General features: G+C 38.1%; 3 protein-coding genes across 3 annotated transcripts; all 3 read left to right on the top strand.

Moving 5' to 3' along the window:
* Positions 1 to 4,253: 4,253 nt before the first annotated feature.
* LOC121370244 lies at positions 4,254 to 9,633 on the top strand. Its single transcript, XM_041495371.1, has 2 exons — positions 4,254 to 4,318; positions 7,691 to 9,633. Exon 2 carries the CDS (start codon positions 7,806 to 7,808, stop codon positions 9,033 to 9,035), a length of 1,230 nt encoding a protein of 409 aa, XP_041351305.1. The 5' UTR covers positions 4,254 to 4,318; positions 7,691 to 7,805; the 3' UTR covers positions 9,036 to 9,633.
* A 620-nt stretch (positions 9,634 to 10,253) lies between these two features.
* On the top strand, positions 10,254 to 17,052 carry LOC121370254. Its single transcript, XM_041495382.1, has 2 exons — positions 10,254 to 10,815; positions 13,237 to 17,052. The coding sequence occupies exons 1-2, from the start codon at positions 10,680 to 10,682 to the stop codon at positions 14,061 to 14,063; spliced, it is 963 nt and encodes a 320-aa protein (XP_041351316.1). The 5' UTR covers positions 10,254 to 10,679; the 3' UTR covers positions 14,064 to 17,052.
* On the top strand, positions 14,208 to 15,650 carry LOC121370331 (ankyrin-1-like). Its single transcript, XM_041495484.1, has one exon. The coding sequence runs from the start codon at positions 14,208 to 14,210 to the stop codon at positions 15,648 to 15,650; it is 1,443 nt and encodes a 480-aa protein (XP_041351418.1).
* Positions 17,053 to 21,754: the final 4,702 nt, after the last annotated feature.

Below are 21,754 nucleotides of genomic sequence, written 5' to 3'. Positions count from 1 at the left end.
TTTATTATTTATGTTTAGTTGTTGTTGATCAAAGTATTTGGCCAGTTTTTCACAAATTCAGCTTCTAAGCAGGCTGTTGTGCAGGGAGTAGGATTCAGAGGTCGAAACCCCCTCCTCAAACAAATTTTCTCCTCTTTTTTTTTTTTTCAATACATTTACTGGAGTAGCATTGCTCAACTCACATCCCTATAAACTTTGCTTACCAGTCTAGAGCCCAGTGAATGAGAAATTATGAACAAAAGATTAATCTAGTAATTATATTTAGTCTCCCCTTGCTAAAATTCCTGCACACGTGCCTGCTTAAAGGCCAGTGAATGAGAAATTATGAACAAAAAATTAATTTAGTATATAATAAATTTGAAAAAATAATTTCGACAATTGGAATGTTATTGTGGATGTGGGGGTTCAGTGTTTCTGCCAGAGGGTAAAACGGGCAAGGCGCCATACCCAAAAGGTTTGCAGATTTTTTTTTCTTCTAAGTTTACCTTTTGAGAAAATGAATCACTCTGATCATTACTGTATGATTTTCTTAACTATAATCCTAAACTTAACCCATTTCCTTTCTGGGGGAGGCACCCATACACCCTGTTGTATGTGGTTGCATTCAATTCCATAGCGCCATACCCAAAAATTTCTTTCATGCAGAAACAGGTGTTTTTCACTCCATGATTTAACAATTTACAAGACTAAAGTTGTATTTGTTGATTTTTTCTGTGTGTGTGTGGGTTTTTTTTTTTTTTTTTTTTTTTTTATCTAAGCAATGATTGAGGTGATTTTAACAGTATTTCATTTTTAAAGTCATCTAGAAAACTCAGGGCAATCGATTGCATAAACTGCCAGTCTACATTTTAAAAACATACAGGCTCTAGCATAACAATTAACTTCTTTTAATTAACTCCCATTTCATTCATCTTAACCTATATATGTCATCTCATTTGAGTAATCAAGTGTATTGTTATTTATATATCACACTGGTTTCTGTTTTGTGAAATGTATGTATGACAGTTAACATAGTACTAAATTAACAGTTAATAAACATCAGTATCAAAATTATAATAAAACATGTCTTACGAATTCGGTGTTTGTCGTGTGTAATTCATCAAATAGATTTAGGATTTTCTCTATATTGGTGACTTGGTAAAAGAACATATTGAGATGTGATGCATCTCATTGATTCTTTTTACTGAGATGTATTGTTTTTCCCATTCCAACCCAGTGCTTCACAACTAGTATATTAAAAGTTGTTCAATGCGCTGATTTGAAATTGCTCAAGAAAAAGTTCTAGAAACCTAATGCACTGCCTTCATATTTATATATGTACTTAAGTTAAAAGTTTTTTTTTTTTTTTTTTGGGGGGGGGGGGGTGTATGGCTCTATGGAATCGAATGCAACCAGTCAACTAGTGGTATATGGGGGGGGGCCCTCCCCCAGAAAGAAAATGGGTTAGGGTTAGGGTTAAGAAAATCATACAGTAATGATAAGAGTAATTAATTTTGTCCAAAAAAAATTCTGGTTAATGTATACTTTTTTATATTTAAGTATCGTATATCGACTTTAAGAAACTATGTTTATGAATACCGATTCTGAGGTGTTTTAGACATAATACATTAATTTCTGTTCTTTTTCGACACCGGAATACATTTTTAAAGACACCCCAGCACAACAGAAAACTGGCCTGCGCATCTGCCGAAGGTATATGAATGAAAAACAAAGTTGTGGCCAAATCACAATGTATAGATCTAGCTGTGATGAATTTTATTTAAACAACCTATGATTGAAAAACCCCCCGAAAATATGTCTCCACAAATCAAACATCGAAGAACATCATATATAGAGAATGGAAGAAAAATATGTGTAAATACCATAGGTCAGTGTTTACAGATATACTGATGTGCTGTGTTTGCAATCCTTTCAAACAGTCAGTTGTATGGACACTTGAAAGATACTGATCAAACGATGTACTGGGATGGAGGGGGTCTCGCGACAAATGCACATCTACCCCACCCCCTCCTGTTAGAAAAAAACTCTTTTTAATGACTTTTTGTGTCTTTTTTTTTTTTAAATTTATTTATTATCCACAATATACAACACTAATTTGTTCTGGAAAATGTGCCCGAGCATCTTTATTTTATTCAATTAAAGGTGCTCAAACAATAAAGGATGAATTAACATACCAACCAACCGTATACCGCCCAATCGGAAAACATGACAACGGTGTTCGTGGTGAATCGGAATCGTACGAAATATTCCGAATGTCACGGATTTTTACACGGAAACGAACGAAAGGTCACATTCGAGGAAACCACCTTACGTAACTGGGAATTCCCAGAAATCGTGATAATGGATGGAAGTGTCTAGAAATCATGAATGACAAAACGGCTGTGATGGGTTCCTGATCACTTGATATCTGCTGCATAGAAATTAATCACTTACCTTAAACTTGAATCAGCAAGTCTTGAACTGGAAACCCTCGGCTACTATCGGTAGCGATAATTCGTGGCACTGTTATCCAACTGCGCTAAGCAGGTGAGTTGATGATAAGTGTTCAAAACTTTTAGTCATTTGTCGTCTTCTTGTTTATGACTAATATTGTGTTATTATTTAAAATATTAATTATAATATTGATTTATGACCAGAATATAGTTATATTTATCATTGTCTGATGTCTAAATGTGAAAAGAAATCATTTTATTATAAAATATATTTTTTAATTACCGGAATTGTACGGAAATTACCGAACAAAGAGATCGTTGTATTCCGAGTATATAATACTTTCTACTAGTGATTATAAAATGACGACTACAGCGACCTGAAATTGATGTACGAGTTCATAGGTCAAAACTAACTGCACGTGCTATATCAATAGGAAAATGCATGATTCAACATACAGCTTGCATGACATGCACCACGAGATTCATGTTGTTAAAAAAAAAGATAAAGGTGAGTGTTTGTTCCTGCTTTGCTACATTTGTAGAAATGAGTAAAAAACGTATGTTAAAAGAAAAATTAGTATCAGAAAATATTAAGAAAACTCGGAAAGATTATAAAAGTTTAAGTCTTTTCACTAGTGACAGTTCTTCTATTGACGAACCTTTCACCTCAGGCCAAAAAAATTTCGTAATAGTGATTTGTCTACAGATAAAAGTATTAGTCTGTTTTCGTCTTCTTCAAGCAGTGACAATGATGATGTGGTGATTCCTTGCGGACAAAGTGTGTCACATTTACAGCCGACGGATAATGTCAGTCAAATAAATAACAACATTTTGGAGGAACCAATAGCCAGTACGAGTACAGAAAACTAATATCACTGAGTTGAACCCTTCTGTTAGCCAATTTTATAATTTCTATACTTTATCATTGAATATTTCCAGTGAAATTAAAGCTATCGAATTTTCTCAAAAAATAGGTTTACTGCCAACTAAAGCTAAATGTCCGAACTGTAAAAATGAGTTAACAAAATTATTGAGTATCAATCAGAAAAATCATAATTACCCTGTATACCGATTCCAATGTAATCGCAAAATTTGCAAAAACAAGAGTAAAAATCAAGTGCAACTGAGAAAAGGCACTTGGTTTCAGGCGTCTAATATCTCAATTAGACGAACTTTATTAATTCTTTATTGTTTCGCCAAGAAAGAATCCATCGAGGACACTCAAATAGAATCAAGTATACCTGAGGAAGAGTTGAAAGGCAAAAACAAAAGCACTTCATGTGAAACTGTAGTGGACTATTTCAACTATTGTCGCGAACTGATTGCTAAACAGTTAGAAGCTAATGCCGACAATATAATTGGAGGAGACGGGTGCACCGTCGAAATAGACGAGTGCAAATTCGGAAAACGTAAATACCACCGTGGGAGATGTGTTGATGGGCAATGGGTATTTGGCGGCATTTGTCGCGAGACTAGAATTTTTTTTTTAGTGCCTGTTGCCAAACGGGATGCTAATACGTTATTGGCACTGATACAAAAGCATATCAGGCCAAATACTAGAATAATTTCTGATTTATGGGCTGCCTACAACAGAATCACTGAGTTAGGACTTGGATATACACACGAGACAGTAAACCATTCTGAGAATTTTGTGGATCCAACGTGGTAATTTTGCATTTCATTTGTGTGAATGTATGTGGAGAGCACAGTTTTCAAAGAAAAAAATATTTGCGGAGCTTCTGAAAGCAATCGCCAAAGAATACACCTTTTAATCGTACGTATACTTGTAGAATACAGTATTTTCAGTTATGACAACAATGGCCGACATACTTGTGTTGATACGTTACCTCGCTTGACTTTTTGGATTCATAATAGCTAATTTGGTGGTAAGATATTTGTTAGCATACTTACCTCATATAGTTATGGTTATATGGCATCAAACATGGTTAAGGACCATACAGATATTGAGACAGGAAACCTGCTGTCGCCACTTCATGGGCTACTCTTCTTCTTTTTTTTTGGATTAGCAGCAAGGGATATTTCATATGCTCCATCCTACAGACAGGGTAGTACATACTACAGCCTTTGATATACCAAGCGTGGTGCACTGGCTAGAACGAGAAATAGATCAATGGGCCTACTGACTGGGATCAATCCCAGGCCGACCGCTCATCGAGCAAATGCTTTACCACTGGGCTATGTCCCTCCCAATTCCATGAAAAGGCCAACCTCCTACTCAGTTTATAAACATTGATTTAAACTTCAATAATTGGTACCATTTAAAAGCTATAACATGGAGGTTTAATCCAGAAAGCTTTTTAAAAATATATATTTTATTATTAAGTTTTTTAATTGAAACATGGGGTAATCAGCAAGATGATGAATATCACAAAACAGGGACTCAACATTCAAATTTCATTTTTCAAGTCAAATCAGTATTATTATTGTTATTTAAAAAAAACACAACTATTAAGAAGATATGCATGAAATAACATTTCTCACACTTTGACATTTTTTTGGGATATGTAGGCCTACAGGGGTTTCATAGATAACCTCACTAGAATTGTATGGGTTTTTTTTTACGAACAAAGGAGAAACCACATAGTGTGATATTATAAATAAAAATTATCATAAAAGAAATATGTATATATAATTTTCAAAGTAAGCACACACTGACGTTCACAAAGTGTGTGACAATCGTACATCATTTTGGTATGTACGTCCATCACACTAAACATTATCATGAATATGTCCAAAAACAATTTAGTAAACATGTTTAAATACACTAAAAGGACATTTACCTGAACCTATCCCAATACTGAACAATTTAGGTAAGAGATACAGATCTTTATGGTGTTTATGGAGACATATATTTGTACGTGCTCTGTAATGAAGTTATGACCTTTACTATACGGCAATAATAAGCAATGTTTCTATCTAGCCTACTAAATAAAATCTTTGAGGTGGGCCTGGGGAGCAGAGAATTGAAATGTGAAATTTCTGTTAAAATACTTTATACAGTTAAAAACATTCAGAATCTAAATAATTCTATTGAATGAATTTGTAATAAACACTGAGAAGATATTGTCTCATCGAAACTTTGGTAAGATACATCGGATGACAAAGAAGGAAGGAACTGTTTTATTTAACAACGCACTCAACACGTTTTATTTACGGTTATATGGCATCAGACATATGGTTACGGATTACACAGATATTGAGAGAGGAAACCCGCTGTCGCCACTTCATGGACTACTCTTTTTCAATTAGCAGCAAGGGATCTTTTATATGCACCATCCCACAGACAGGCTAGTACATACCACAGCCTTTGTTACACCAGTTGTGGAGCACTGGCTGGAATGGAAAATTCAGGTGACAATGTCAAGACCTTAAAAAATATTTTCAAAATTCAGAAAATAGTCTACAATATATTAAACTGAGGGTGGGGGTGAGGATGTTATACATGTAAATATAGCAGCCCTTGTAATTCGCGGCGGCAATCGGCAATACCGCTCCAAAAGCTATTGCAAAATTGATTTGTGATAGCATTTCAATGCCGTTGCAAATCTGAGAGTGATAAAAAGTATTAGAACTCTTTCTCCGATTACAGATCTTAGATAAAAACATTTACAATCGAATGTGGCCCAATTTTTTCCATCTAATATAAATTTGTTTATTCCCATATAGAAGCTGCCCAGGTGGGAAAAATGTGTGACATGAGATACTGTGATAAAGAAAAGCCATGCCGTTGATCAGCAGGGTTTTTTAGTACTGCAGTGGATCATATATGAATAAGTTTGACAGCATTCATCTTTTCTTCAAAATTGCCGCTGTTGTGCCGTTGCAAAATTTATTTGCGACGGCACTTAATTGCCGTAGCAAAATGGTCCGAATTTCAAGGGCTGATATAGCTAATGATAACTAGTAATAAAGTAGGAAGTTAAATATTTGGGGAACCAGGTGCATATTCCTGTTATGTTTTCTAATTAAACACCTCACTCTAGTCCCAACCTGATTCTACTTAGGCCCGAGGTCTCTAGCACTGGCAGTTCTGATAGCCATAAAAATCCTGGTTTTTTTAAACACAGATGTTTAAGCATTGTCAGGGGTACAGAAAAAAAAAATATTTCACTAGCCTGCCAGACCAGAACCAACTAAAATTTACTAGCCCGCCAGAAGTTATACTAGTATGCCAGCCTATAGAACAATACATTAATGTTTAATAATATTATAATATGCACTGTCTTCACATCAAATGATGTATATTTTTTAAATATTCTAATAAAGACATTTTTCACATTTTTTTTCATTTACATTTACAAAATTCAAAATTTATAAAATAAAAACAAAATACCGTCAGTCAGAAAAAGACAGATCTCCCGTTGGACTGATAGTTACATTTTTCAACTTGTCCGTGAGAATTTTTACTCGCATTTGGTAAGCGGGCGAGTAGGCCTACTTTCTGCACCCCTGATTGTAAACATGTAGTTACATGTACATGCAACATGCAAAATCACGCAACCAAAATTTTGTTTCCCATGATTATTATATCGAGTATGACTATTTAACAACATTTTTTTCTGATGGGTTCCTATACTCACAAGGCTCGGGACTGAAAAAGTGTTTCCCATGAACTTTGAAATCTTATGGCCTGGTATAAGATAAAAAGATTCACTGCCAAGATTTGAACCACTGAGAGTCCAAAATCTCTACCAACCAAGCTAATAGGGAATTTCCTACTAGCTACTGACTGGTATATCAAAGGATGTGGTATGTGCTATCCTGTCTGGGAAAGTGCATATACAAAATCCCTTGCTGCATTAGAAAAAATTTACAAACTATGTCCCAGAGCTGTGGGCCATGGGCAGTGGAACTGTTGCAGGTCTTGACTGGGTTATAATTGTTTTCTCGAGAACCTGAAAGTGGATAATGAAAGCAGCCACAACTTTGCTAATATCCTTTCATTTGCCTTGTGCAGAGATACAATTTTGATCAGAGAATACAGTTTTGTCGTTCAGATTTAAGAACATACCCAGTCCCTATGTGGACTACAAATGTAACAGATACATCAACCTCCACTGATGGGATTCAAACTACGCACCCTCAGTGTGAGAGTCCAGCACTCTACCAAATAAGCTTTCTAGTGAACATCCCACTTAGCTGCTGCCAGTAGGAGCTTTTTGTACCAACACTACTACATAATTCCATAGACAGTTTTTAATAATTGTATTTAATTTATTTGTTTTCTTTTGTAACAGATGCAGATGAATCAACACTGTGATGAAAACTGATTCTGACAGATGAGACACCAATGATATTCAGAAGAGTACACATCCGGCCTCAAGATACCCTTCTGTAAATTTTCAGTTTTCAATGGATGAAGATGAACTGCCAAATGAAGATGATCAAACCCCAACATGGATGAACATTTCTGAAGGGCAGACGGTTCGAGAGGGACAGCAGCACAGATCAATACTGGCCTGTAACTTTAGTCAGCTGCCACAGTTGTCACAGGAACCGAGTACCTCCAGTACAGATGGAGAACTACCAGCTTCACTTGCTCCATGGAGTGCTAGCCCACCATCAAGACAACCTGCCCCGTGCACACCACATCCCCCATCCAGACAACCTCCCCCATGCACACCATGTCGCCCATCAAGACCACGTCCAATTCTAGGTCGTGGTGTAACTGCTTCAGATAAGAATAACAATGCAGATCAAGGAGACACCAATATCAAGACAGGTCATGGAGAGCCCAATATCGAGACGGACCATCAACGGTCAGACCAGATAGTACAAAATCTACACGAGATTTTGACCATCTTGGGAGTAAACCGTCAGTATTTATTTGCACCTGGTTTGTCGAACACACTGCCTGTTGATCATGATGATTCCAACTGTAGTTACCTTGGTGGATTTGATCCATCTGACAAAGGATTTGTGTCTGTTGTTTTGAAACCTGATGGAAGTGAAGGTCCACTACATCCAGATCAGGATCATCAACAGCCCTTCATGCCATTCCAGAAAGAACATCTCATAAAGACTTGTAATAATAACAATTCTAGACCTGTTGGATGGAAAGGAAGTCATGACCCCTGGTCACAAGGTCCAGCTGTTTACAATGAAGTAAACAATCTGGATGTGAATGTTTCTAAGTCAGAATTTGTAGATTCCTCTTCTAGGATGACTCTGAAGGGAATGAAGGAAAGTAGGAACATAGCACCTGTAGAAAGTGAATCCAGTCATACAATAAGGAATTTGGATGTAAACGTTTTTAAATCAGAACATGCAGGTAACTCTGATACTATGACTGGAGTTGGAATAGGAGGAGAATCTAATCAAACAAATAGGAATTTGTATGAATGGAATTCAGATTTGGAATCTGCTGAGAGGACAGATAATAAGATGGGTGCAGGAACATCTAATCTGACTGAATTGGATGTGGATGTGGATGTTTCTAATTTGGAACATGCAGATAGCTCTGACGTTATGACTGGAGTGGGAACAGGAGGGAAATCCACTTCCACAAAAGAGAATTTAGATGAACAAAGTTTAAATTTGGAACCTGCAGACAGCACTGATAGTAAGATAGGTGTGGGATAAGGGATCTTTTACATACACCATCTCACAGACAGGATAGTACACCACAGCCTTTGTTACACCAGTTGTGGAGCACTGGCTGGAACGAAAAATAGCCCAATGGCGCCACCAATGGGGGTCGATCCCAACCCAACCACGCATCAAGTGAGCGCTTTACCACTGGGCTACATCCCACCACTGCCTTGATGAAGTTGAAAGACGTGATTTGTAGGAATTCATTTTTCATCCAGAGGCGTAACTACGTGTACGCAATGTACTCATTTGAGTAAAAAATTTCTGCTTATACGCAGTTTAGCTATTTGAGTACACTTTTTTTTCTCAACAATTGCACTAAATTCTCAACGTTACGTATTAACGCTCCACTTTAGGGGAATCCCCAACGTCATTCAAAGCTTGGGTTTCATGAAGATATGACGTCATATGAATTTGACCAATACAAGCATTTGTAAGAAAATAAGTTTTACAGATTGGAATTACCAGTGACTGAATGGCACGGTTTTGAGTGGTTTCGCTATTTTCTTGAGTACACATTTCAAAAGTCTAGTTATGCCCGTGTCATCGATATGACAGGGTTAGCCTTTAACTCAACATTAAATTTACTTGTTTAGCTCCATTTCTTATAAATTACATTGTAGTTACAAGCACCAGATCAATGAAACTTGGTTTACAGTTGCATGTATGGTTTCTATGAATATTTTAAAAATTTATTAAAGGTGCAGACCCTAGTTTCAGCCCATGAGAATAGACATTAGTTTAGTTAATCTACAAATCTGCAACACAGAGAAAAGCTAAAGTCTGTGATGGGGATACAGTGGCATAGGAAGGTGCCAAAAGGGAGGGGGGGGGGGGGGGGGCACACTTATATTTACACACTTTTACACTATTATAAAGCAAAATATCTGAAAAGTGGGGGGGGGGGGGGGCACATGCCCCTTGCCTGCCCCCCCACACACACACTTCCTACATCGGTGGAAACGCTATCCAAAAATAGACTAGAGCTTGTCTCGATAACCATTACTTAAATTCTCAGACAAAGGTATTTTTAGAATGATGAAAAATCCATTTTGGGATATTACAAAAACCTGGATGCATGTCCAGAATCACTTCAGGTGTACGAAAATGAATATTCTAAATAAATAATAATAATATAGTACTTTAATTTAAATTATCAAAAGCAACTTTAATAGTGAAACATATGTCATAACTAGTGTTTAAAAACTAGGTCTGTGACTTTAAATATATATCAGGGTTTTATTTCTAAAATTTGACTTGACACCCATGGCTTTGACTTTGGGGATTTTAGCATTGTTTCAGAAATGTTTGGAATTTTCAGTTTCATTTAAAAAAACCCATCTTAGTAAGCCTTGTTAGAATTGAAGAGACTAATACTATACATATACTTGTATTTATTCAAATTAATATCTAGTCTTATGTATTGTTTTCAAAATATGCCTTTATATAATAATAAAAAATGAGAATTATTTACATTGATTGGGAATTTTTTACTCTAGAATTGGGAATAAAAAACAACATATATTTTGGGGAATGGTGCTGATTTTTGGAGTCTAGAAACATAGGTGATAAAACACTGTTATATATATATATATATTTTTTTTTTTAATAGTATCGGCAAAAACATCTACAGCCATGACCTTGACGTCTGGGAACATGATGATTCCGATCAGTATGACGATGGGTGATGCCGAGAACAGCAAAATGATCCTCAACATGATTGTCCCTGAGGCTGCCCACGAGACAGGTCACCGATCTGACAATATTATAGGTATTATGAAAGTGATTTTCTCTCATCCTCGGGTATATGGAACAGAGCTATCCCATGAAAGAAAGCCATGTAAGAAATTTTTATCTTACATGGGGTATCACACGCAAGTGTTTAACATGATGTCGTTGGTAATATATGACGTCATATTAATGTGAGGTGGTGACGTGAGGTCATTTGACTCCGTTTTAAATTAATATTTTGTTATTAAAACCTTCATTTTGAAAGCTATCTTGTTAATTTGTAGTGTTAAATTTTATTTCACACATGAAACCAACATGGCAAATACGATAGTGTAGTTTATTTATGACAAAATTATCAAATAAAAAAGTTACTTGTTCAGCCATCTTTGTCTGTTCGTGTAAAATAATTGTTTATTTCCCGAATGAATGAGAGAAAAAGACTCATCATATGCAGTCATGTGGGATAGAAAAAGTACACCCTCGGTGGTGAAAATTTCGACCATGGGACTCTGCAAGCCTCATCCCAGGTCGAAATTTTCAGCACCTCGGTGTACTTTTTCTATCCCACATGACCGCATAGGATGGAGTCTTATAATCTTCACCGTTTTACCATGTTTCAGACTAATAGGTACTTTATTCTAAAGTCAAACTTGTGTTATGCAGCCACCAGATTGAGTAGGTGGCTGCTTAATACAGGTCAGTTTTGGATGATTAGGGCGAATAAAAATGTGGTCTCCTAACACAGGTGACTGCTTATAACAGGTCCGTTTGTACCACTTTGGATGATTTGGGAGAATAAATATGTGGCCTGTTTACACAGGTGGCTGCTTAATACAGGTCCATTTATACTATTTTGGATGATTCAGGGGAATAAAAATGTGTCCTCTATATGCAGGTGGCTGGTTAATACAGGTCACTTTATATACATGTATTTTGGATCCAGGAAATATTTTGGGGGACTAAGGGAAAAGGGGGTGGGACGTAGCCCAGTGGTAAAGCACACACCGGATGCGCTGTCTGTCTAGGATCGATCCCCGTTTGTTGGCCCATTGAGCTATTTCTCATTCCAGCCACTGCACCACAACTAGTATATCAAAGGCTGTGGTATGTGCTATCCTATCTAGGGGATGGTGCATATAAAAGATCCCTTGCTACTAATGGAAAAATATATTGACTTTCCTCTCTGTGACTGCGTCAAAATTAGTATATGTTTGACATCCAATAGTAGATGATTAATAAATCACTGTGCTCAAGTGGGGTCGTTAAACGAAACAGTATTTTTTTCTTTGTCTCTTCTGTTTCTATCTGTCTGTCTTTTTCTCTTTCTCTCCCTTGCACGGTCGGTTTGAGATCGATCCCCATAGGTGGCCCCATTGGGCTATTTCTCGTTCTAGCCAGTGCATCACGAACCACGACTGGTATATCAAAGGCTGTGGTATGTGTTATCCTGTTTTTGGGATGATGCATATAAAAGATCCCTTGCTGCTAATGGAAAAATGTAGTAGGGTTCCTCTCTAAGCCTACAGGTTAAAATTACCAAATGTTTGACATCTAGTAGCCGATGATTAATAACTCAATGTGCTGTAGTGGTGTCGTTAAACATAACAAACATTTTTCTTTTTTTCCCTGTACTTCCTCTTTTTCTCTCACTGAATTGTTCTATTTCTGTCTCTCAGTAGCTGTTTCACTTTTATCCCTATCCATACTCTCCCTCTTTCCCAGTACTCCTTTTCTCTCACATCTGTTTTTGTTTGTCACTCGCCCTCAGTAGCTGTCTCCGTCTCTCAGTAGCTGTCTGTCTCTCAGTAGCTGTCTGTCTGTCTGTCAGTAGCTGTCTGTCTCTCAGTAGCTGTCTCTGTCTATCAGTAGCTGGCTCAGTCTCTCTGAAGCTGTTTGTCTCTCAGTAGCTGTCTTGTCTCTCTGAAGCTGTCTTGTCTCTCAGTAGCTATTTGCCTCTCAGTAGCTCTCTGTCTGTCAGTAGCTGTCTCACCCTCAGTAGCTGTCCGTCTCTCAGTAGCTGTCTCTGTCTCTCTGAAGCTATCTGTCTCTCAGTATCAGTAGCTGTCTCTGACCCTCAGTAGCTATTTGCCTCTCAGTAGCTTCTGTCTGTCAGTAGCTGTCTCGTCTCTCAGTAGCTGTCTCCAACTCTCAGTAGTTGTCTCCGTCTCTCAGTAGCTGTCTCTCTTTTCATCCATACTCTTCCTCTATCTTCCTGTACTCCTTTTGTCTCGCACACCTGCCTTTCTGCCTCTTGTCTCTCAGTATTTGTGACTGTTTCAGTAGCTCGCTCTCTCTCTCCCTCTCCCTCCCTCTCTCCCTCTCTCCCTCTCTCTCTCTCTCTCTCTCTCTCTCTCTCTCTCTCTTTTCCTGAACCATGAAATCATTTAGGGATGTAAACAAAGTTTAAGCCCATGTCTGAGACCTGTACAAATATATTTTTATTTATGTTTGTTACTTTCAGGCCAGACTTTGCGGGAACTGAATTTTGAGGAGGAACTTTTCGCAAAGACCTCAAGTTACAATGTGGCAGAAGAGCTATTGAAAGACAAAGGAGTTATCTTTCTTGTTGGACCTCCTGGCTCGGGAAAAACACTGATGGCACGAAAGCTTGCTAAATCTGTTTGTATATCAAATCGTGATAACGTGTGGATACCGCTCTGTTTAAAGTCGCCGCGTGAATGGCGAGAACATGTGCGACCAGACAGCCATCATGTTATTTTGATGGAAGATATCTTCGGTTTTAACGACTTCGATAAGAAAGCATTTTCAAAGTGGAAAATACTAAACATGGAGTCTATGATAGATGCGAAAACCAAAAGAATAATTTTTACTCTCCGCATGCACGTGCTGAGGGAAGCATTGCCTCATCTTCAAAAGTTTCCATTGTTTAACTGGACTCAAGTTGTCGACATTGTCCAGGAGCTTGACGACGGAAAATTAAGTGTTCGTGAAAAAAGCGCAATGCTGTCTAAGCATATAAAACATCATAATCTGAATGATAAAATTGGAATGGACATTGTTAAGGCCATACTAAGCTCAGATACTTTATCTAATTTTCCTTGCTGTTGCAGGTGCTTTTGCCAAGATCGACATTTACATACGGTAGACAATGCTGTCCGTTTCTTTAACAACCCTGTTGAGTGTTTTGAAAAAGAAATCTGTCTGTTGTATAATGAGGAGAACAAGACAAAATTTGGAGCGCTTCTTCTCACCATGGTAACAAATGGAATGTTAGACACTAATCTTCTGGACGACAATAAAAAATCCGACCTGCATGATGAAAAATGATTTCATTTAACGGTGGTTGGAATTTCGACCAGTGTCACATTTGCGACAATAAAACGCTCAGCAGCTCATCTCCTTGGAACCTACTTGATTAGGAATTCCGATCATTTTGTTTTCGCACATCTGTCTATTCACGACGCTGTTTCCATGGTTTACGGAAAGAATCATTCTGAGTATTTGCTCGGAATTTGCACCGTGTCGTTTCTGCATCAGTACGTTATCATCTCGGACCATCCACTGGCGAACAAGCATAAGCTGACACTTAAACCCAGTGATCCCGGTCTTATACGGCGGTTTATCAAGGAGATTAAAGATGGACGCCCGGTTCATGTGTGCAAGCATCAGGCTCTATCCCATAAGATGTTCGTTCATCATTTTATAAAGACTTGTGAAGAAATAGGTGAGCTCAACTTGCTGATGTCTATACCAACAGATTGCCACATGCCGTTGCTGTACTGGGCCATTTGGAGTGATCGTTGTATTTTCTTTAAGGCGATCTTAGAACAATACAAGAAGCAAAAGAAAAAACTGGAGCCAAACGTCATCTACCAGATTGCAAATGGCTGCTGTATTTGTGGTAATGTTGAAGTCATGGATCTCCTTCATAAGTGTCTTGAAGTCAACATATTTAAAATACCTTTGCTAGCTATTCCAGTGCCGTTTAAAAATACTCTCACCTCTAAGAAACTAGTTGCCAACGCAGATATAACAAGTGATTACGTCGCACATACTGGGAAGCTCATTCATGTTGCATGTTTCCACGGTAACGACGAAATGGTGGTGTTCCTCCTGACTAAAGCCAATTCAGACATATCCTACGTTAATACGCAGGACGAATTTGGCAGGACGCCGTGTCACATAGCTGCGAAGTGTGGCCACGTGAAAGTATTTCAGACTTTAATGAAAAACAGATGCAGTCTGTCCACGCCCAGTAAAACTGGTAACCTGCCAATCCACGAAGCCTGTTCTGGTGGGCACACCGATATCGTTAGGATGATTCTGAAAGTCCATCCTCACCACTTGTTTAAGAAAGGAACAGATGAGTGCACCCCTCTTCATGTTGCAGTCCTCAGCTCTAATGCCCTGTTGGTGGAATGGCTGATGGACCTGGAACATGAGCATGCAGTGGCAGATCAGGATCTGGGATATATGGTGGCAGACCCAGATTGCGCCAGCTCGCTGATTCATCTGGCCTGCACCAGACCGGGAAACTCTCAAGTGCTGAGGACATTGTGTGAAAAGTTTGAGAACGACAGAGACCTAGAAGATTACTTTCTGAAAGCTTCACAAAAAATGAACACTCCTCTTCATGTCGTCTGTGATAGGTCGGCTGACGTGGAGATGGTCGAGACGTTGATCGAGTTTGGGGTCTGTGTGAACAAGGTGAACGTCAAACACCAGACGGCCCTACATCTGGCCTGCAGAAATACAAGGTGCAACGTTCCCTTGGTGAAGATGTTGATCAAGCACATTTTGAATGTGTTTGTTAAAGACATTGATGGGCAAACAGCCTTAGATTACGCTTCCAGCAATGAAGATGTGAAAAAAATACTTGCAAAACATTATGTTTCCTTGATCGATTACAATTGAAAATGCATCCGTTGTTCGGAACTTTGATGGGCGAACAACCTTATATTACGCTTCCAGCAACGAAGATGTGAAAAAATACTTGCAAACAATTATGTTTCCTTGATTGATTACAATTGAAAATGTATCCGTTGTTGAGGAATTTGATGGGCGAACGGTCTTAGATTATGCTTCCAAAAAAGAAGAAGTGAAAAAATACTTGCAAACAATTATGTTTCAGTGATTGATTAGAATTGAAAATGTTTCCGTTTTGTCAGGTGCTGATTCTGGCAGAGACCCAAAGGACCAGTACCCTCTCTATTTTTAGTCAAATAATATATATTACAGAATACACATTATCCCGTCCACCTGTCAATGACCTTTAAATTCTGTTTTCAGGATTTGGTCCCCCTCTATTAAAAAATCATGGATTCGTGCTTGCGTTTGTCTCTGCCAATGTGATGTGATCATAATGGATTGTCGTTTAAAATGTTTTCTGTCTCTTGTGATGTTGCAATTATTGATTATAATTGTGAGCTAACTGGATTTTCAAGTAAAAGAATACAGGATTAAGTTCCAAAAGAAAGGTGCAAACTATTACAAGACTGTGTAACACTAACAGAAGTGTATATAGTTATTTTAACAGACTTACATATTTAATCTGTTGTGGAACTATATACTTAGAAATTCAGATGGATAGGAAATGAAGATTGTTCACAAGAGATGAAGGGATATTTCGAGGAAAATAATATTATATACATTATTAATTATGCATTTTGCACAGAGATACAAAGATATAATAAATGATGATGGGACAAAATCAGGAAAAATGATGCAAAATTCATGCATATAAACAGTTAAAATAAGGCAGTTATGTTGGACATGCGTATGTATGTGGATGTAAGCAGTAAATATATTAGAAGACGAAAGAAAGCAACGAAATTCCATGTTACGTGATTACAACATACATTTGTTTAAAACAATTCTGCAATTAAATAAACGCTACTGGCAATCTTTGTAATTAGAAGAGACATTAATGAACATTAATAGGATGGAATCATTAACAACTGACTTATACAGCCAGTATTTACAGAGGTGTGAAGTTTTTCAAAGGTGTGAACGTTTCCCGGAGTTGTGATGTTTCGTGAAGTTGTGAAGTTGCCAGAGGAGTAGAATGATGGGGAGATCAAAGAACATTAAAACAACAGTAGTGGAGAGACCAGATTTATCACCGAGGTTACAATTGTGTGGTGGAGAAATATTAACACTATCAGTATAATTAACATTCAACTAACAGACTGATTTGGTTATTGTGTTTTTGGTGTATAAATGTATATTGTTGTTATTATTGGCCACAAACAATGTAAGGTAGGTGATTTTGAAATGTTGAATGTGAATGAATATGAATATATGTTATATTACTAGGTACAGTTTTAATAGTTAAATACTTGTAACTGAACTATACTGGCATTCCCTCAATCAAAGTATTCTGACAAGCTAATAAGTAAGCTAAAGTTAAATAGGTAAGGGGGAATTAATTGTAAAATTGTAAAAGTGGTGGTCTGAGGAATCTCCCTACAAATTGTTATTGCATTAAGAGGCGTGGCGTATAACTGTTTTATGGCCAGCTGCAAGTTGGTGTCCAGAGTTGAATTTCACATGACTGGTTCTTTATTTACATGTGTGGACACACTAGTGGACGGTGGTGGTCCGAAGCCATGGCATAATTAAACACCAGAGATAAACGGCCGTGGATGTTGGCGATTAAGAGCATCTGGTGAGCAAATAAATTTAAAATAAAGGTTCTTGGAGAGGTCAGTTATAATCTAAAAATAACACAGCTAACCCCTGATATGCTCACTCCTTAAAAAAGTTAGCTGAATGAAAATAGTTAACCACTTATGTAGAAATAAAGTTAGTAGAATAAATTATTTTATTACTTTATTACAATAAGTAATAACTAATTTAAAGCTAAACTAGATTTGCAATCAAATAAATAATTAAGTTGTGAAAAAAACCCTCCACAAATTAAATATATTAAATAAAACTATAGGAAATATATTAATGGCTTCTGGCATGAGCATTGCATGATTCGTTTCCTGTAACACATCATTGAATGCCCAGCTGACTTGAATTTATAATACCTTTCCAAGATGGCTAAGGCTAAAAAGCTAAAAGATCAGGTGGCAGAGTTGCAGGCTGCTTTAGAGAAAGAAAGGGCTATGACTCTACAGCTTAATGAGGAATTGCTGAGTTCTAAAGAACAAGGTGAGAACAGCGCCAAAGGTAAGACTACTAAACCAATGACCCGTTTACTTTATATAGGAAACGAGATAAAGGTGAGCAAATTTAATGGGTCAGACAATGGTCTCAAATTTAGAGAATTTCGGGAGCAGGTAGAAAGGGCATTTCTACATCACAGCCTAGCAGAAAAGGAGCAGGCTAGTTTTATATTAGCTCACTTAGAAGGTGGAGCGAAAGAAGAAATGAGGTTGCAGTCACAGCAAGACCAAGAAAATCCAGAGGTGGTTTGGGATGTTTTGCATAAGATATTTGAAGATAGATCATCGGTGCATGAACTTCAGAAGTTATTTTTTGATCGGTCACAGAAGGAAGGTGAATCACTGAGAGAATTTTCTTACTCTCTTTCTGAGGTATTAGATAGAGTGTTTAAGAAAGACGCAGCAATGGTGCCTGACAAGGATAATACCTTGTTGCACCAGTTTGCTGAAAATGTACGAGACCCAAGTCTGAAGAAAGAACTGAAACAATTAGTTCGGCAGTCAGATAACATGACCTTTCTCCAATTACGAGAAGAAGCCTTTAAACTGTCAGAAGATATGGGATGTTCCACCGCTACAAAACACAAAGTAGCATCCAGGACAGTGGTTGCAGATGTCACCTCTTTGCCATCAACAGATCCTATGCTAGTGGAGTTACGGGAAGCTGTTTCAAAAAAGCAGAAGCAGATAGAAAATCTGTCTGATATGTTTGCAAGTACAATGCAACATATTCAGCAGACTAGTTCTCCACCAGCGTTCAACCTCCCTGTTTGCTTTAGTTGCAACAACCCTGGCCATTTTGCTAGGGATTGCACTAGAAACAGACAGAGCAATTCTCAAAGAGGTAGGTGGACAAATAGAAGGGGTAGAAGTCAGTACCCTAGAAGTACCACAAGAGGACGAGCTTCGGTTGAGAACCAGCAAGATCAGGCAGGAAACTTCAACCTTCTAATGTTTTGAGTCGGGCATTGGAGGAGAAATGTACTGATACTGTTTCTGATCAAGTATTTGCCAGAACAGTTGCTGACTGTCCCATAGTTCAAGTATCCAAGGAAGGTGTCCAAGTTGATTGTTTGTTAGATACTGGTTCAATGGTAACTACCATAACCGAGGATTTCTTCAACAACAACTTTGCTCCACTTGGTATTGAGCTCCTTGTAAAACAAGGATGGCTCTCGCTTAAGGCTGCCAATGGACTGGATATTCCCTACTGTGGATATATTGAACTGGATATCGAGGCACTAGGCAAATTAGTTCCTGACAGAGGAATCTTGGTTGTGAACAGAATATTATTAGCCAATGTGGAGAATTGCTGGCTAAAGACCTCGGTAAAAATTTCTTAAGGAAACTGACTAGCAGGTCGGTACATCAAAGCTGGATAACCAGTCTACAAACTGCCCAACAGGCGAAAAGCGTCTTAGGTACAGTCAAAATTACTGGACAACATCCAGTCTGCATTCCAGCTGAGTCTACTGCTGTAATTGATGCTATCTGTCAAACTGACAAGCACAATTGGGGTGGCTATGCTGTGGTGGAGCAAATGGAAGGTAAGTCGGGACAGAAAAAGTTGGAGATGATACTTGGATTTGGGGTTTACTGACACAGTAAAACACCAAATATGTACAACTGATGACATACCAGTGTCACAACCGTACAGAAGAAATCCACCCAGTCAGTATGAGGAAGTCAAGGAGCACATAAAGAAACTTATAAAGCAAGATGTAATTCGACCTAGCCATAGCCCATATGCATCTCCTATTGTTATAGTGAGAAAAAAAGGACAACACAATACGTCTGTGTGTGGACTATAGGCGGCTGAATGCTAAAACTAGGAAAGACTGCTTTCCACTACCTAGAATAGATGAGTCATTAGATGATTTGCATGGAGCAAAATGGTTTACTACACTGGATATGGCCAGTGGATACAACCAGGTTGCAGTTAAGGATAAAGATAAAGAGAAAACTGCATTTATCACTCCAATGGGTTTGTTTGAATACAACCAAATGCGTTTTTGTTTATGAGGGGCACCAGCCACATCTCAAGGACTCGTGCAACATTGTTTCAGGGTGCAGATATTTCAGATGTTACTAGTCTTCTTGGATGATATTGTAGTTTATGCAAGTTCATTTGATGAGCACATCCACAGATTAGAAGAGGTATTTAAAATTTTAAAACAACATGGGCTCAAACTGAAAACAAGCAATTGCTGTTTTCTAAGGAAAGAAGTGAAATATCTTGGACATGTGATATCTAGCGACGGGGTAGCTACAGATCCAGACAAAATAAAGGTTGTTCTTGAGTGGGAAGTTCCAAAGACACCAAAGGACTTGAGGTCTTTCTTGGGGTTTGCCGGTTACTACAGATGGTATGTGAAAGGAATCTCACATATTGCTGGACCTTTGCATTCTTTGGTGAGCAGGGTTCGAGACAAGAAGAACCAAGCATGTTTAACGTTTTCTTGGGATAAGAGTTGTCAAAATGCTTTTGACACTCTAAAGGAGAAGTTACGTTCAGCTCCAATATTAGGGTATGCTGATTTCAGTGAACCTTTTATTGTGGAAACGAATGCAAGTTTTCAAGGTCTGGGTGTAGTACTGTCACAGGAGCAGAATGGACAAAGGAAAGTAATTGCATATGCTAGCCGGTGTTTAAGACCAACTGAGAAGAACATGAACAATTACAGTTCCATGAAGTTAGAGCTAGTTGCCCTGAAATGGGCTGTGACTGAAAAATTTAAAGATTATCTTCTTGGACATAAATTTACCATATATAGGGACAACAATCCACTAAGTCATCATGGTACTGCAAACGTAGGTGCAGTGGAGCAGAGATGGGTGTCTCAATTTGCAGCATTTGATTTTGATGTGAAATATTGCTCGGCAAAACACAATAAGAATGCCAATGGTCTATCCAGGAAGACATTTCACGGAATGACATCTACATCAGTGGAAGCTGCTTTGAGAGCTACTGCTGGTGGTACAGAAGTTCCACAAATGATGAGACGGGCTACACACAGTGATGGAAGAGAAGCCACACAACCAACTGTTACAGTTGAACAGTTTCGTGAAACTATCGAAGCCACGACATCATTTCCTAGCTACTCTTTAGAAGAGCTAGCAGGGATGCAGGCAAAAGACAAGTTAACAAGGAGAGTGCTTCATTACATGGTTAGAGGTAGGAAACCATGGAGAGCTGAGAGAAGATTAGAAGAATCTGATGTATTGACCTTAATCCGCCAATGGGACAGATTGTTTCTTGAAAACAATGTGCTTTACAGAAAAGTAAAGGACCCCAACTTGGGAAGTATGAAGCAGATAGTACTTCCTGGTGTGTTGAAGGAGAAAGTTCTGCATAGTTTACATAATCAGACAGGACACCAAGGTTTTCAAAGAACCATGAGTCGTATTAGAAGAAGATGCTACTGGCCTGGTATGCACAAAGATGTTGAAAAATGGTGTAAAGAGTGTGAAAGGTGTGCAGTGGCTAAAGTGCCACAACCAAAACTGAAACTACCTTTGGGACATCTTATTGCTACCAGACCTCTTGAGATTGTAGCCATGGACTTCACAGTGTTGGAGCCATCTTCAAGTAGCAAAGAACATGTTTTAGTCATGACAGATGTGTTTACCAAGTTCACTGTGGCTGTTCCTACAAAAGACCAGAAAGCTGTGACCACAGCAAAGTTACTAGTGTCCGAGTGGTTTCAGAGATACGGTGCACCAGAACGATTACACTCTGATCAAGGTAGAAACTTTGAATCAGATGTAATAAGCAGTTTATGTACCCTTTATGGGGTGAAAAAGAGTAGGACCACACCTTATCACCCTGAAGGAAATGGTCAGTGC

Source organism: Gigantopelta aegis, chromosome 1 (assembly GCF_016097555.1).
Source record: "Gigantopelta aegis isolate Gae_Host chromosome 1, Gae_host_genome, whole genome shotgun sequence".
Lineage (NCBI taxonomy): Eukaryota > Metazoa > Mollusca > Gastropoda > Neomphalida > Peltospiridae > Gigantopelta > Gigantopelta aegis.
Note: the sequence above shows the minus strand (reverse complement) of the source record. Positions and strands in the feature narration are given on the sequence as shown.

What these genes read in the sequence shown, in the direction of transcription:
- LOC121370254 (XM_041495382.1), top strand. Translation starts at nt 10,680, where the DNA reads ATGACCTTGACGTCTGGGAACATGATGATTCCGATCAGTATGACGATG. An exon ending in CCGATCTGACAATATTATAG is followed by an intron (nt 10,816 to 13,236) that starts GTATTATGAAAG and finishes TGTTACTTTCAG; the next exon opens with GCCAGACTTTGCGGGAACTG.
- LOC121370244 (XM_041495371.1), top strand. Translation starts at nt 7,806, where the DNA reads ATGGATGAAGATGAACTGCCAAATGAAGATGATCAAACCCCAACATGG.
- LOC121370331 (XM_041495484.1), top strand. Translation starts at nt 14,208, where the DNA reads ATGGTTTACGGAAAGAATCATTCTGAGTATTTGCTCGGAATTTGCACC.